This window comes from Desmodus rotundus, chromosome 9 (assembly GCF_022682495.2).
Source record: "Desmodus rotundus isolate HL8 chromosome 9, HLdesRot8A.1, whole genome shotgun sequence".
Lineage (NCBI taxonomy): Eukaryota > Metazoa > Chordata > Mammalia > Chiroptera > Phyllostomidae > Desmodus > Desmodus rotundus.
In genome coordinates this window covers 38617305-38633467 of record NC_071395.1, presented here as the reverse complement: position 1 = coordinate 38633467, position 16163 = coordinate 38617305, and the positions used below count along the sequence as shown (strand labels likewise).

At 54.9% G+C, this 16163-nt stretch overlaps 1 protein-coding gene across 3 annotated transcripts in view; it reads right to left on the bottom strand.

Annotated features, from left to right (window-relative positions):
- Window positions 1–16163, bottom strand: part of CELF5 (CUGBP Elav-like family member 5) — a 41920-nt gene that overhangs the window by 7435 nt on the left and 18322 nt on the right. For 2 of the 3 annotated variants that reach the window (XM_053911813.1, XM_045202690.2), the window contains exons 3-10: window positions 8643–8694; window positions 6764–6892; window positions 5757–5836; window positions 3923–4069; window positions 3087–3228; window positions 2856–3002; window positions 1285–1347; window positions 734–820 (exon numbers count right to left, since the gene is read on the bottom strand). In XM_053911813.1, the coding sequence (XP_053767788.1) occupies window positions 734–820; window positions 1285–1347; window positions 2856–3002; window positions 3087–3228; window positions 3923–4069; window positions 5757–5836; window positions 6764–6892; window positions 8643–8694 (847 nt within the window). The remainder of the gene's footprint in view (window positions 1–733; window positions 821–1284; window positions 1348–2855; window positions 3003–3086; window positions 3229–3922; window positions 4070–5756; window positions 5837–6763; window positions 6893–8642; window positions 8695–16163) is intronic. The other variant, XM_045202689.2, reaches the window with a different exon arrangement.

Sequence of the window (16163 nt, the reverse complement as noted above, 5' to 3'; positions counted from 1 at the left end):
TAGCAGGGTCGTATCTTTTTTTTTTTCATTTGTTTGACATGGCTGTGGGCCAGGCTCCAAGCTTCCCTTGCCAAGGGGTGACCTGGGGCTTTTCTGGTTGGTCTCCTCTCCCCAGCTCCAGCACCCCTACTGGCTGGATTAAACGACAGAAGGTAGTCCCTGGTGATGAGCGCCCCCTGTGTGTCAGAAACAGCTACTGCTTACTTCCCAGTAACCTTACTTGGCACAGACAGATGTCTGTGTTACAGACGGGAGAAATGAGGCATAGGGTAGTGAAGTACCTTCCTTTTGTCACAAGTCAGAACTAGGTGGATCTGAGTTCCAGTTTCTGACTCAAGAATCTAACCCTTGCATCCCTCGACTTTATTGGGGGGAACTCAGTTTACCCGAAATACCTCATCACCCCACGCCCAAACTCAAAACGAATTTCCTCTCCAAAAATTCAGAGAATCATTCAGTTTTGGAGAGGGTTCCTCTATGCCTACGGGGTCGAGCTAAAATGGTTCCCACTTTCCGGAGGAGGAAACTGAGGCTCGGAGAAGAGGACTCAATTGCTCCCCCCAACACCCGGGGTCTGCGTCAGCACTTGAACTCAGGCCTGTCTAGCCCCTCGGCCGCGTTCTTAGACCACGGTTCCCAGAGGCCAGGTCAGGTGTAAGTCCTAGAGGCGGAAGGGGCGGTCAGAGGGCGGGGCTGGCGCCGGGGTGGGGGGGTAAGTTCGCGGCCCCCTCACCTTCTCGCTGCTGCTGCTGCTGCAGGAGGGGCGGCGGCTGTGGGACGCTGTGCGCGATGGGCGTGATGGCCGCAGTGGGGTACATGGCTGTAGAGACCCGGAGCGGAAGCGGGCGTGAGGCGGGTGGGTGCCCGGCGTGAGCGGGACAGGACTGACTCGAGGGGTAGGGGCCAAAGGTGATGGCGGGGCCAGTGTCGGGTCTTGGGGAGGGGCGTGGCCACAACGAAGAGCCAGCCTCAGAGTGGAGCCAAGGCAACAGGGAAGAGGGCGGGGCCAAGATTTGAGAGGAGGGGCCATGAGTTAAGGGAGGGGCCAAGGATGGCCCTCGGAAAAGCCAGAGATGGAGTAGGTCCCTTGTAGAGGCAGGGCGGGACCAAAGGTGGGTTCTGAGGAGCAGGACCAGACGCTGAAGAGGGAACAAGGGCCAAGAGCTGGGATTGGGCCAGGGCCAGAGTAGGAAGCTTGGCTAGAAAAATAAAGAAGGGGCCGAGCTCTGGGGGCGGGGCTTCTTGTGGGGTGGGGCCACCCGCGATGTGGGCCGGCTTCCCTACCTGTGTACTGCTGGACTCCTGAGAAGGCAGGATGGAGGGTCTCGGCCATGGTCGGGCTCTGAGCTGCGGGTAGACGGAAGGGCTGAGTGGGGCAGGGGCAGCAGAAGACTTCTTTCCACCCCCAATTCTTAAGAGCCGGAAGGAGAGCAACAGACATCCGCCCCAGCTTCACCCCTATGTAAACGGTTTACAGGTATGATTCCCATTTTACAAGTGGGGAAACTAAAGCCCAATTAGGTGAAGTAACTGGCACGCTCAGATAGGAAATGGCAGAAGCCTAACTGGAATCCAGGTTTCTTGGACTCCAGAGAGGCTGAAATATCACCCCCGTCTCTCTCCCCATCCTGGCCTAATAACTCGTTCCCTTTATTCTCCAGATTCTCCGGGACTCCAGGCCTCTGCTCCAGACCACCACTCACCCCCCTCCCCTTTCTCACACCCCACACCTCGTTCATCAGACACCCCATGGGCCCACTATATGGTTGTGGCCTGACTGCCCCTAGTGGAGGAGATAAGCGACGGGAGAATTTGTCCAGGCCACTAGAGCTGGTGAATCGAGAAAATTCAGCCAAAGGATTCTGCTTGAGTGAAGCGAGGTTGCTGGAGGATGGAATGGTGTGTGTGGGGTGGTGGGCGGGGGGATGCGACTGTAAAGGGGTCGCATGAACGAATTCCTTCATACAGCCGGCCCAGTTCTGTATCTTGGTTGTGGTGGTGGTTACACGAATCTATACCTGTGATAAAATGGTATAGACGCCCCCCCCCCCACAAGTACATGTAAGGAGCGGCGAAAAGTGAATAAGCTCTCCTACTCCAGTGGACTTCATTGTACGTACCGATGTCAGTTCCCTGTTTTGACAATGTCCTGTGATTATGTAAGATGTTAGCATGGGGGAAGGTGGGTGAGAGGTACACAGGACTTCTCTATATTATTTTAGCAACTCCCCGTGAGCCTCCGATCATTTCAAAATAAAAATAAATTCTCTTCAATGGTGGAAACACAGATGACTTATTTCACCTCAGCAAGGTGTTAGAAGATGTTTGCCTTGAACTCATGCTACAGGGTATGGAAAGGTGGGAGGGACCTCTGCTTCATGAAGGCATGGCCCAGCTCAGATCAGTGCATGGCCAATATTGAGTGAATGAATCAATGAATGAATGAATGGATACAGGCACTGATATCTTCCCAAATAGTAATGACTAATAACTAAGATTGATGGTGCCATTCTTGGTACTAGGTGACGTGTTAAGCATTTCACGTACTAAATTCATTGTCAGTGCAACCACCTGAGATGACTGATGTTATCTGATCCATTTCACAGATGAGCAAAGAGAAACTCAGACTTAAAGGAATCACCCAGGGCCACCAAACTTGAATATGAACCCAGAAACGTCTGGGTCCAAAGTTCCTATGTTTAACCTTTTTCTCTGTGCCCACAGCTCAGCTGAGACTCCCTTTGTTCTGTGTCTCTGTTCCGTGGGCACCAAGGCATAGGGAATTATGCTTGTCCTAGAGATACCGTCCCTGCCCCCTGATGCTCTCCTAGGCCCTGAGGAACCACTGGAGTTACCTGGGTAGGGCATGAGGCCATTGGCATATACAGTCTCTAGGGCAGGGTGCCCACCAGGGAAGGGCACAACACCTGCAAAGCTGTTGGTGATAGGAGCCACGAGGCCGGGTACGGCGGCAGTGCTGAGCAGTGGGGGCGAGTGCAGTCCTGTGGAACAGAAGAACGTCATGGGGAGCCTGGGCCTGGCCCCGGCCCTGCCCACCCATCCTTGGGCCTCTGGGGGACTCTCACCAGAGGCAGGGGCGATGGGCGTGGCAGGCAGCCCATTAAGGCTGACGGCGCCGATCTGCTGGATATGGCAGGGTGAGAAGGCCACGCCAGGGCTCAGGTAGCTGCCCGAAGTGGACAGAACTGTTGTCTGCTGCTGCATGAGCTGGGGGTGGAGAGGGAGTCAACATGCACAGTCAGGGTGGCACCTGCCCTGAGATCACAGCCCCTGGGGGAGGCCTGGTCCTACAGTAACTAGGGGAGGGCGGGGGGGGCGGCGGTCAGGCTAGATACCTTGGCTCAGGCCAGGGTCAGTGTTAAGGAATTGGGGCTCAGCCTGAGATCAAGGCTCAGTCTAGGATCAGGGCTCTGCCTGGGGTTAGGGCTAGGTCTAGAGTCAGGGTTCATAGAAATCAGGACTCATCCAGGGATCTGAATTCAGTCAGGAATTTGGTCTTGGTCTGGGATCAGGGATCAGCCAACACTGAACTCAGCCAGGGTTGGGACTCAATTTGGAATTAGCCTGGATTGAGAGGCTCATTCTGGGTTTGTTCTCAGTTTGGGGTTGAGGCTCAGCCCGGCTTTGGGATCTCATCGTGGGGTCATGTCAGTCTAGAGTTGGGGTTCTGCTTGGGCCCTGGGGTCAGTTTATAGCTGGGGACTCAGCTAGGGTTGAGGCTCAGGAATCTACCATGGCCAGGAAAGGACCCTGAGTCAGAGAGACTGGGCAAGAGACAGAAAGATGGGCAGTGACAGGCCTCTCAAAGATACTAGATGGAGAGAGAGAGACCGAACCGGATCATCAGAGTGGTCTTGGGAACCCCACTGGAGACAAAAGTATGTCTGCTGGGGTCACTCACAGCCTGGGCGTAGGCACTGTAGGGGCTGAAGGGCAGGGTGAGGGATGGTGTCAGAATGCCCAGCTGGCCCACCATCTGCTGCATGCGCCGTAGCGTTCGCTCCTTGTCTGTGTCCGCAAACTTCACCACCAGGCTGGAGGAGGCACCCTGCGGGGGCAGCGGGGAACAGGAAGGGAAAAGAGGAGGGAGGTAACCAGGACTCTGGGGCCCCCAGAGCTACACCAGCTCAGGTCCTTGTGTTGCCCAGATGGCAACAGCTGCTGGCCCCGTCCATGAGCCCCCAGCTGCAGACCTCAGGCACCACAGAGAGACCACCTAAAGATCAGAGTCCTGGTTCTCACGCTTGACTGTGCATCCAGCCCTGCACACGGTAGGGCATCGGGCCCAGGGGGTGTGTTTAGGATATAGTGGAGGGCCCTGACTCTCAGGCACATTCTCTCTCAAAAATAGAAGGAGAATCCAAATGCTGGAGGTGAACAATGGCAGCTTGGGTGGAGGAACCATTGTCACCCACACAGCTGAGAACAGGTGAGAATCCAGTTACCAGAGAGTAACAATGGGGATAACACAGGTGGATAACCCTGCGAATGGCACCTTGCACCTGAGAACCATAGAGGTTGCAACCATCAGAGAGGCTGACACGCCCCCTTTGATGAAGAGCTCCCTCCCTGCTGTGCCTGCCAGCCCCGGCACAGTCACCGGACAGCTCGGAGTAGGAGGAAGCCTGACTTGGCGATGAGCCAAACCCTGCCTGTCCAGGGACTGAAACTGGTGCTGCTCTTCTGAGACTGCCCTGCATTTCACACTCGTTTTCAAGAACAACTGAGAGGAGAACTGGTTCTTCCAGGCTCGTCTTCCCGTGCAGACTTGGACATTACATACAGTGAAGGTGGCTCCTGGAACTTCCTTTCTGGGCGGGGGCAGGTCACCCAGTGCTGGGGTCATCCTCCCCAGCCTTACTCTGCTGCTGACCCACAAGCTCCTGGCTCCAGTCTTGCCTCTGCCCACCCCTACTCTGGCCCCAAGGAGATATTTCAAACCAGCCTGGTTCCTTCCCTTCCCTGTCGAACCCCTCTCTCTGTGGCTCCCATGGCCAGAGGAGGAATCTGTGTGCCTCAGCCTTGACCTGCAGGCCGCTCCAGTCCGTCCATCCTCCTCTGCTCCTCTGGGGCCACCCATTTCTACCACCACCTTTGATCTTGTCACTCCCCAGCCCTGATGTCCCTCTGCTGGCCTTGGCAAATCCCATCCACCCTGAGGTCTCACCCCTCCGGTGTACTCACACACTCTCATACACATACACTCACCATACATGCTCACATTCATGCATAGCACACACACATACACACTCACCATGCATGCTCTCACACACTTGCACACATATATTCACATACTCATGCACAAAACCACACACATACATACATAAGCATAACAGTCACTATGCACATATAATCACAACCCTCACCCACACATACACACATGCACTCATCCACACACACAATCACACACCCTCACAGAGGCACACACATGCACTTGTTCCCCCACATCACCCAGGCGTAGCCATGCACTCAACATGCTTGCACACATGCGCTCAGGCATACAGGCACTCCCATGTGCTCTGTCAGACACACTGGCAGTACATCCTAGCACACTCATTCACACACACACATGCACAACCACACACATACAACCATCAGAAACTGCCCCCTTTTCCACCTATGCCCTCTCTGAAGAAGAGCCAGGGGCTACTAGATGGTTGGGATGGAAGGGACAGGGCCCCCTTGCCTCTTTTCCATGCACACCACCACCATGGCCCAGGGCAGCTCCTACTCACCGGCATGGTCTGGCTGCCATGCAGGGCGTGGATAGCTGCCTGAGCCTCTGTGTGGGAGGAGAACTTCACGAAGGCACAGCCTGCACAAGAGAAGAACAGGTGAGAGGCAGGGGCGTCTTTCTGGGAAGGCAGGGGCCACCAGAAGGGGCTGGGAGCCCTGGATGGCCAGTCAGCACCAGACACACGCAGCCAGAAAGCCAGACATCTGGCCAACAGAGCCAGCCAGCCGTTTGCTCGGAGAGCTGGGCAACGAAGGATCCGACAGTGAGAGGAACACACAGCCAGCCATGGGGTTGAACAGTCAGCTGATCAGTCATCCATTCAATCAGAAAGCCAGCCAGCCAGATAGCTGCTTATCAAATGCACAGGCAAGTGAAGGGGACAAGCTTAGAGGACACCCACTAGCCACCAACACCATGAGATCCGGAGTTGTGCAGAATTAAAGTGACACACCACGAGACACAGATGCAGAGAGATACAGTCCTGTGCACACACTCAGGCGGAGATGAACTCAGATGCAGACGGATAGGTGCATGTGACCAGGATTGAAGAAATGGGGATAAAGTCACCAGACAAGGGCAGGCCCAGCTGGGCAGAATCAGGTGGACAGACAGCCAGAGACCACCAGGCACATGAAGACCCAGACAGAAATAGTCATCTGGACACCCAGGCAGAAGGAGCCAGAGACTCAGAGATACAGAAGGAGTGATGTGCATCCCCAGTCACATACAGTCATGTGGGCAGATAGGAAAACAAGTCTTTGGAGGTCATTAAACAAACATTCCTGGAAGGTACAGCTATATAGGCAGAAATAAATCCACAGGACACAGGCAAATCCAGACGGAAACAGTCCCATGGACAGTCCGGTGGAGACAGGCACTTAGGCAGGACCCCCTACCACCACCGGTGGATCCCACCCCCGCAGTCCCGCTCCCTGCGTGCCCCGCCCCACCCCGCCCGGGTCCTAGGCCCCGCCCCCTGAGCCACCCTGGACTCTGGCCTGTCACCTTTGCTGCTGCCATCAGGTCCCCGGAGCACCGTGCACTCGTCTATAACCCCGAAGGGCTGGAACAGCCGCAGCACGTCCTCTTCCGATTGCTGCTTGTTCAGCATCCCCACAAACAGCTTCCGGTCCCCTGTGGGCGGAGACACCACCTCAGCCGAGTCCTGACTTGAAAGCCTCTCAGAATTTCTTCACTGAGCCCGCCTGTTTCATGCGTGCGAGGGAGGCCACGGCCAGGCGCTTTCCCTACCCTGGGTCTCTCTACCCTCCCACGTTCCTGTTCAGTCCCATCTCCACGCTTTTGCTCACGCAGTGTCCCTGTCCCCCATCTGGAATGCCCTCCCCCCCATCCTTCCAGACCTCTGCTCCAGGGCTCCCACTCTCCGGGCAAAGACAGTCTCTCTCTCTCTCCTGCGGCCTCAGAGAGCCCCCACATAGTACCAGGGTTAAGAACTGCCTTGCCTGGCCTAGGTCCCTGTCAGCCTGTCTGCCTGTCATCTCGATTTTCCAGGGAGGGGTCAGTGCTAATGGCCTCTGCATCCTCATGGTGCCCACCAGAGCTCCCTGCCCAAACTTGCCAGGGCCCAGGAGGGGCCAGGCATCAATGTTTGTTGAATGAATGAGGACACATGTGTGCACAGGACCAGGTGTCTGGGGAGCCTGCAGTTCCCCTCAGGTGGGGCTGGACTGTGTCCCTAGCTGGTTGCCCCGCTGGGACCTGCCGAAGGCTGAGGCCAGGGGTCAGTCTGGACCAGCCTCTCCTGTGTGAGCCACCAGAGCCCTGTCCCTTGGGGTAATTGCGCTGGTCCCCTGTAATCAGGAATGTGGCAGCTTCCTCTCCCTGAGATGGTGAGTTGGGTTACTATGGAGACCAGCTTTCTGGCAGCTGTCATTCATGGGGGTGGGAGGGAGGAAGAAACACAGAAGCAGAGAGAGTGAGAATCAGAAAGGGAGGGAGAGAGGCAAGAGTGAGAGAAACAGAGACAGGCAAAGAGAGACACAGAGAGGGAACTGGAGAGGCAGGAGAGGAAAAGGTAAGGACAGAAACAGATATAGAGGCAGAGGGAGAAAGCGAGAGGATAGAGAGACTGAGACAAATGACCCCACCTCTCTAATCCCTGACCCATGCTGGCAGTCTGGTTGGAGAGTATAAAAAGAGGCTCCCAGCCCATATGGGCTTTACCAGGTTCCTACACACACATGGGAGTCCTAACACCCCTGCCCCACAGACCATCCCCAAGGCTGGCTGTTCTCCTTCATCCCCAGTCCACCTGATATGAGGAGGAGGAAATCTCCAAGACTTTTTGTTTCCCACTGGGGACAGCCAAGTACCCCCATAGGCACACCCCCACCACACAGTCCAGCCTCACACAGACTCCAGGCCTCCAGCCTGCACCCCTACACGCCAGCCTGTTACAGTCAAGCACACACACTTGAACATACATGCCTATGCACAGGCTGGGTGTGCAGCCATGCATGCACCCCACCACACTTACACACACATGCACATGTTCACACATCTTCACACGGGTGTGCTCAAATATGCATGCTTACACACACACAGATGCACTTGTCCAGATGTGCAAACATGCACATGAACAGATCAATCCACAGCCCTTCAGAGACGCATCCCCTCTGCACCTGAAGGTCCCATTACTGCTCCCTGAGAGGAATGGGGAATTGTAAGCTCCAGGGGAAGCAGCTGTGCCTGGCCTGTGGCTCTATGGTTGGGAAGAGCGGACACAGCCCCCCTGCTCCTGTCCCTAACCCATTAGGTATGTGAGCAGGCGGGTGACTAATGCAGCCTTTTGTGAAAGGATCTTCCTTCCTCCCCCCACTGCTTCTGCCCACCCGCAGCCTGGAGGTCAGGGAGAGATGACAACTACCTCCACGGCTTTCGCTGTCCGCAGGCTTCACCTGGATTGGCCGTGCCATCTGTGGAGAAAGGAGGGAGGGGGAGGTCACGGTCAGCAGCCGGAGTAGCATGGGTAGGGGTAGGGGCTTTGCCTGAGCTCTGCCAGGCAACCCTGCCTACCTCCCCAGCCTCGGCATCCCACCAACCACCCGGCAGCAGCTAACACTCCCCTCACACCAAACAACACTCGCTCCCACCTACGGGGCTTTGCTCACGCTATCTAGAAAACTCTTATTTAACCTTTAAAACTCAGTAACAACATCCCTTCCTCCAGGAGGCCCCCATGCCTCCCCAAGTTCGATGGACTGTTTACAAAGATGGCCCCACTCCTCCAGTCCCTGTGTGTGATATGACTTTGTGGTTCCTCTCATCAAGAACTGGAGTCTGTTTTCCTTTTGTGCCTGGACTTGGCTGTATGACTTGCTCTGACCAACAGAATGTGAAGTGAAGTTGTGGGAGTTCCAACCTTGGCCTCAAGAGGCCTTGCAGCTTCCACTTTGGGACCCTGAGTTGACGAGGTGGATAGGCCCAGGCAAGCTGCTGGAGGGTGGCAGACTTCATGCCCAGAGAGGCCCCACAGACACACAGCACATAGGAGTGAGGGTGTCCTGGCCCAGCTTGGCCCAGCTTGGCCCAGTCAAGCCCCAGCCGACTGCACCTGCATGAACGACCCCTGGGGAGACCAGCAGAACCACCAGCTGAACCAGGTCAGCATTACCAACCCACAGAACCCTGAACAAATAAAATGGTCGGAGTGGTTTGTTACTCAGAAGTAGCTGACCAATACACCAAGGCTGCTACGTTTAGTCAGCTCCCTGAGCCTTAGGTGGGAGGACTATCATACCTGAGTGGACCAGCCTGCAATATGGACTCAGCGTTCTGAACACTTCCATCCTCCACCCCTAACCCTGAAAATAATGTTCAATGAAAGAAATCTTCCCCTAGCCCCCACCTCCAAACTTACCCAGCCATGGGCATGATATGAGCTAATGTGAATATTTGACAACAGACTTGAGGGATATGGGAGGGGGGTGACATTTGCTTATCTACTCGTCCTAGGATAGAATCCTCCCAACCCGCTGTCTTTGGTGAACTCCTACTCATTCTTCAAAACCCAACTCAAAAGCCCCCACACGAGCAGTCCTTCCGCCCCTCTGGGTTCCCTCCTCCTTCTGCCTCAGGGCAGGACGTGTCTCTGTGTTGCTCTTCTCCCTCCACACTGGGGACTACAGCATCACCCTCACGGGGCTGAGTACGTGGGAGAATCCAACGAGCCTGCTGAACTGAGCTGACCAGAAGAAAGTGGCCAACGTCCACCATCATAGAAAGGCACCATTTCCTCAGCGATTCAGAGAAGGCGCTTGTTAAATGTCAATGTTCTAATCACAATGCAGCTGCCCAGCAAGCTGGAGAGAGGTCCAGTTTTCATCCCATTTTATAGATGTCAAAATCAAGGCCCAGAGAGGTTATTTACTGTATCTACCAAGGTCATGGTAGAATGAGACCAGGCACTAAGGATTCCTAGAGGTCAAATTTAGAGATCTTTCCACCCACTCCCATGAGTATAGACCCCTCCACAACTTTGAAAGCCCCATGCATCCTCCCCTCAGAGCTCCTTCCCCTTCTCTCAGACCCTGTGCCAGCTCTGAACCCCCCCTCACTCAGTAGCCTCTTCGCCTGAGTACTCTCCTCTAGTGGATTCTCCTGTCTAGCTTCCCTCCCTCTCTGCTCCCCTTCCCCATTCGAGCCCTTCCCACTTCAGATACCCTCCCCCTCTCGGAGTGTGTGTCCCAGGCATGTGGGCCCAGCTGCCTCAATCTGAACTCAGCCTTGGGAGCTCCAGAACCAGAGAGGCCTTAGTCTCCCTTATCCAGTGTCCCCAATTCCTGTGGCCCAACCTTCCTGCCACCCAGCCTCACCCTCAGAGAAAAGGGGAAACCATGTCCCCCTCCCCCCACAACACACACACACACACACACACACACATTGAGCCTTCTCCACCTGGGTACCACACCCTTTCAGCTGGAGGAAGGAGGGTAGATTATTTCATCCAGATGGGACCAGATTCTGGACTGAGGTGGTGAAGGGAGGTGGGGGGGGTAGGGGGAACCTGAGCATCAGCCTCCTGCTCCCCCACCCCTCCCACCTCACCTCCACTGTCCCTCTGCTCCTCCCCCCTCCCAGCACCTTGGGCAGATGATGGGGTTGCCGTGGCAACGCTGATTCACCACTTGGAAGCTGGCAATTGTTGTTGCCATGGAAACTGCCTCTTAGGGGCGAGACCAGCTCCTGCCTTGCACAAAAGAGATATTTAAATATAATCTTCTGGAGATGGATGAGCCAAGAGAGGGAACTAGGGAGGGGACCACAGGGAGGGAACCTGCCCTCATCACAGCACCCTCAACCCTCACTCCATTCTCATGGCCTGGTTACCTGCTCACCATCTGCAGAGCCTGGGACCTTTCACCTCATACTGGAAGGCTCTTTCCTCATCCTGGGTCAGATTGGTAGGGGGAGGAGGTCCTGGTTTTGTCCCCGAACCCAGGTGGGCTGTCCCCTCCTCTCCAGCCCCCACTTGAAGGATTGAAGGCCCAGCTGTCCACACCCCACAGTCCCACACCCCACCTTACCCACCAACCTGGAGACTCACACCAGGCTGGCATCCATGTGCTGTGGCCCGCACAGTGGTCCTGGGTGCACAGGGGTGCATACGTCATACGAAAGCTGAGGCCCAGTGCCTCACTCCCTGTGCCTCACACCCAAGCAATTCCCCAGCTACTGGCCAGGCCCTGCCCGCCTGCTGGAGCCCCGAGGAGGTGTGCAAGGAAGGGAAGCTGAGTCTGCCCATACACCAGCTCTCCACCTCTCCACTCGCCCTGCCTACCCATCTGGCTCTGCCCACCTCCTTCCAGCTCTTTCTCTCCATCTGTCCCACCAAGGTCTCTGCCCAGTGCCCTCCCTCCCTCCTCTACCTTCTCTAGCTCCCCAATGCTGCATCTGTTCTTCCCTTTCCTCTCCCTCTTTTCATTTATTCAACAATATTCCCAGTGTGCCCCACGCTGAGTAATTTTGCAATCTCAGGGAGGACCCCACTGGTCTGGTGGAGAGGGAGACAGAGGCAGATACACTCTCAGGCACATAGGGTCAGGGTTGGGGTAGCAGGCAGAATCAGGGGCTGGGAGAGCCTAGAGTAAAGAATGGTGAAGAGCCAAAGGCAGTCCTGGGGCTGAAGTGAAGGTGAAAATCTGTGGAGGGTTTTGAAGTGAATAGGAGTTTGAGGGGGAGATGATTTCTCATGTTGGAGAAGTATGTATATCCACTGACTCATTTAATCTCCAAACAACTTTATGAGATGTAAACACTCCCATTTTATGGAAGAGCACATCAGAAAGGGAAAGAATCAGCCTCAGAGGCCCAATCTCCTGCTGATCTCCTCAAGGTCCTCTGGAGACCCAGCCCCTGCTCCAGCCAAGGGTCCTGTGGGCTGGGGCTCTGAGAGTGCCTGTGTCTTTGGGATGGGCACACATGGAGTGGCTGGGATTCAGTCCGTGCTCTGCCCCCCAGCTTTTGCTGGGTGACTTCAACCAAGCCGTACACCATTGGGAAAACAGGGTCCCTTAAGTCTGACCTGTGCATATTACAGATAGGGAAACTGAGGCTACTGGGGGGGAGGGACTGCAGGAGGAGTCTCCAGTGGTCAGGCTGGGGCCCCAGAGAGTCTCCTGGATTTGCAAAGTTGTGACTTTAGAAGATGTAGGGACCCCAAGGGAAGCCCCAACTGGGTTGTTTCTGGAGGTGTGGAGGGGAAGGAAGCAAGGTGGATACCCCGTCTGGGCTGCCCAGGCCACCATTCCAGCCTCCCCCTCTCCCACCTTCTCCAGGTCTAGATGCTACCACGGCTCCCTATTAGATGTAGCGTATCAGCTCCTCATCCCGACATTTGAGCCACCTCCACCGCATAGTCCCAGGGATTTCTCCCAGGCCCCGGGCACTGCTACTGCACTAACTGGACTGGAATGCACCCCTCTGCCTCCCAGCCTCACCTTGAAGAGGACCCCTCAAGTGCCACCATCCCCTGAAGCCTTCCCCTCACTATCCATCTGCTTTGGTTGCTTTGCCCAGGCCATGCTTTGATCCCAGCCCGGCCCCCAACACACACGCGTGCACACACGGTCCCTCTTCTGGGTGAGCTCCTTGGAGCAGGGGCTGAGGGGCTCTGTGCCTCCTTACCTGAAAAGACCAGAACAGGGAATGTAAATAGCAGCCAAATGAAACGAGGCAAGACCTATGGTTTTCACAGAAAGTGAAACCCAGGCCCTGTCCCTGTGGGCACAGAGCAAGCTGGACATGTGCTGGGCACAGTGCTCAGCAGGGGAGGTAACCCAGGAGTTTGTGCCAGGACCTGCCCACACTTTTCCCCTTTCATGGGAAGCAAGCAGGCTCAGAAGGACAACACGCCTGGCTGGGAGCTTGACTCGCCTGGATGGTTCATTCATTCATTCAGCACAGATTTACCAAGGTCCCGTTGCCTGTTTAGCACCTGGCATGCACCACCTCACGAAATCCTCAAAATCCTCCTGTAGTCTCATTTCACAGGTAAGGAAACAGAGGGCTGGGAAAGTTGCATCATTAGACGTTGACACCTTGGGGCCCCTCGTTCATTTGCATTTGCTTGACACTGAGCCAAGTCATGGGGCGTGGGTGTGGGCCCTTCAACGGGGCCACCTCAGAGACCTCTGTGGGCACAGAAGGGGTTTTCAGGAAGCTGAACAGATGGACACACCCCTTTCTGGGGTGGTCAGATGAGCAGCAGGGTGGCTGCCAGATCTGGAGTGTCCCCACTGGCCCCCATGGCCCCTGTGGGACCTGTTTTGCCTCCAGGAACCCCATCCCGGGGGTTGACAGCCCAGCAGAGACACTCCACTGGGATCTGAGGCACCTGCCCAGCCTGGATTCAGGGTCCAGGGTCCATTCTGGGCTCTATTCTGGGATTCTGTTATTCAATTTAGGATTCTATTCCAGAATGCTGAGATTTGATTAAACTGTGTCCCCCACGGACCCCACTGGCACACTCAAGGATGAAACTGGAAAGGGGCAGCATTCGCACTTCAGAAAGCAGCATGGGGGGGGCAGCTGGGTGGTGCCACAGGGGGCAGTACATGTGGCAAGCCGATGACCTGGGTCACTCCCTTCTTGGTTTATCAGGAGACAAAAAGACAGAAGTGCCCACTCCATACTGCTTGCCCAGCACACACAAGCACGTGGGGGGTTTTCAGGGGATGCCAGGGACGGGAGAGGCGGTGGCTGTCTTGGTCTCTAGAGTGACTCAGCCCAGGTCCCTCACTCCCTGGCTGTGTGTGCAAACATGTGCAGGCGCAAGAGCCAGCAGCGAGGGTTTTTCCAGCACCAGGTAAATCACATGCGGCTCCATCCTCTGGTGGAGACGCCTCAGGTGGGGAGCGAGTTGGGGATCAGGCGCGGGTGCTCAGATGTGGCTGACAGGCGAGCAGCCACCCTCCCCTGCTGTGCAGTCTACAAGTAAGCCTCCGGCTCTGGTTCCGAAGGGCTGGTCCCATGTCTGTGGGTGTCCTTAGGGTGGAGGTGAGCGTGGCTTACCTGGAAAGTCAACCCCATCACTAATCATAAGGCAAAAGTACATAGACTTAGAGATCAGAACTCCTGGGTATGTGCCCCATGGGAACGTGGCCCATGCCCACCTGACCATAACACAGACAAGGATCTTTATTTGTAGCAGCAAAAACTGGAAACAATCCAAATGGCCACAAACAGAAGGATGAACAAATAGAGTATTCATGCCGTGGAATATGACATGGTAGTGGAAAAGCGCCAATCATGGATGTATGCAACGCTGACTCTCATTAGCACCATATCAAGTGGGAAAAAATGCAGATAGAAAAGCCATAATACAGCCCTGGCTGGTGTGGCTCAGTGCACTGAGTGCTGGCCTGTGAACCAAAGGGTCATGGGTTCGATTTCCAGTCAGGGCACATGCCTGGGTTGTGGGCCAGGTCCCCAGTAGGGGGTGTGCGAAAGGCAACCACACATGGATGTTTCCCTCTCCTTCTTCCTCTCTTCCCCTCTCTAAAAATAAATAAAGTCTTTTTAAAAAAGTTTTAAAATAGAAAAGCCTACGTATAATATGACTCCATTAGTATCATATAGAAAAACAGGCAAAAGCCATCTAATACTTTAGGAGCACAATTTAGGAAGTGATGAGACCATGGAGAAAACCCCTGTTAGGTACCAGGAAAGTCAGAATACTGGCTCTTCCCACAGGAAGCGAGAGGCTGGGACTTGGGGACATGGAAGGGTGGTTTCCAGGGTGCCAACTATGCAGGAATAATGGGGTGCTTGCTTTCTAATCACTCGTGTTGTATGCACTTTTCTCTAAGTGTATAGTGTTTTGCAAACTTTAAGAAATACATATATATATATGATATATATATATATATATATCAGGCTGTATTCCCAGAGGATGCTGCCCAAGCTGGGGGGTGGTCCCCAGGGGTCCCTGGGGTGATCCCCAGGGTCCAGCTCTGAGATGCCTCCCCCTTATTTATCAAACATCGGCCCTCACCTCCAGGAGGGCAGGGAGCAGCCTGAAGGAAACTGAACCAGACAAGCCAGAGGTTCAAGGCCCGTGGAGTGGGGCAGATAGAGCTGCAGTCCTCACCCTGCTGGGTGACCTCACATGGGTCCCTTCTCTCTTACCCACAGTCTGCCCCTCTGTCAAAGAGGGCTGGCGGCAGCCCTGGCCCCCTGGTGGACAAGGCAAGATGGAGTGCTGGGAGTGCTGGGCGATGGTGATAATTCACACCCCAGGACCTGTGTGGAGGCTGGGGAAACTGGGGCCCAGAGGGTGGTGCCCAAGTCTCCTCATCACTCAGCCCTGAGCTAGTATCAAAGAGAGACCTCGGACCCTGCAGTCTACCCACATGGTGACGCTGCATCATATTCCCGGGTCTAGAACATTCTGGGTCTGTGTATCCAATCTGGTACCTGACCCCTGGTCTAGAATATTCTGGGTCTGCTCTGTCCAATACAGTGGCTGGCCCCGTCCAGAACATTCTGGATCTGTGCTAACACAGTAGCCGACCCCGATGTGGAACATTTTAGATTTTAGCTGTCTAATATAGTAGCCACCAGCCACATGCACTCATTATATTTACATTTATTAAAATTAAATAACATTAAAAGTTCAGTTCCTGAGTCATACTTGCCACATTTTAAAGGGTCAGTAGCCACACGGGCCTGGTGGCCACCACACTGGACAACACAAGCAGGACACACCCGTCACCGGCGGGAGTTCAATTGGACAGCAATGGACTAGAATGGGGTTTGGCAAATTATAGCCTTATTCTGACCCCCTGTCTGTTTTTGTAAATAAAGTTTTATTAGCACGCAGCCACATCCATTCATTTACATCTTGTCTGAGGCTTTTCTGTGACTATGACAGTGGCCACGTGGC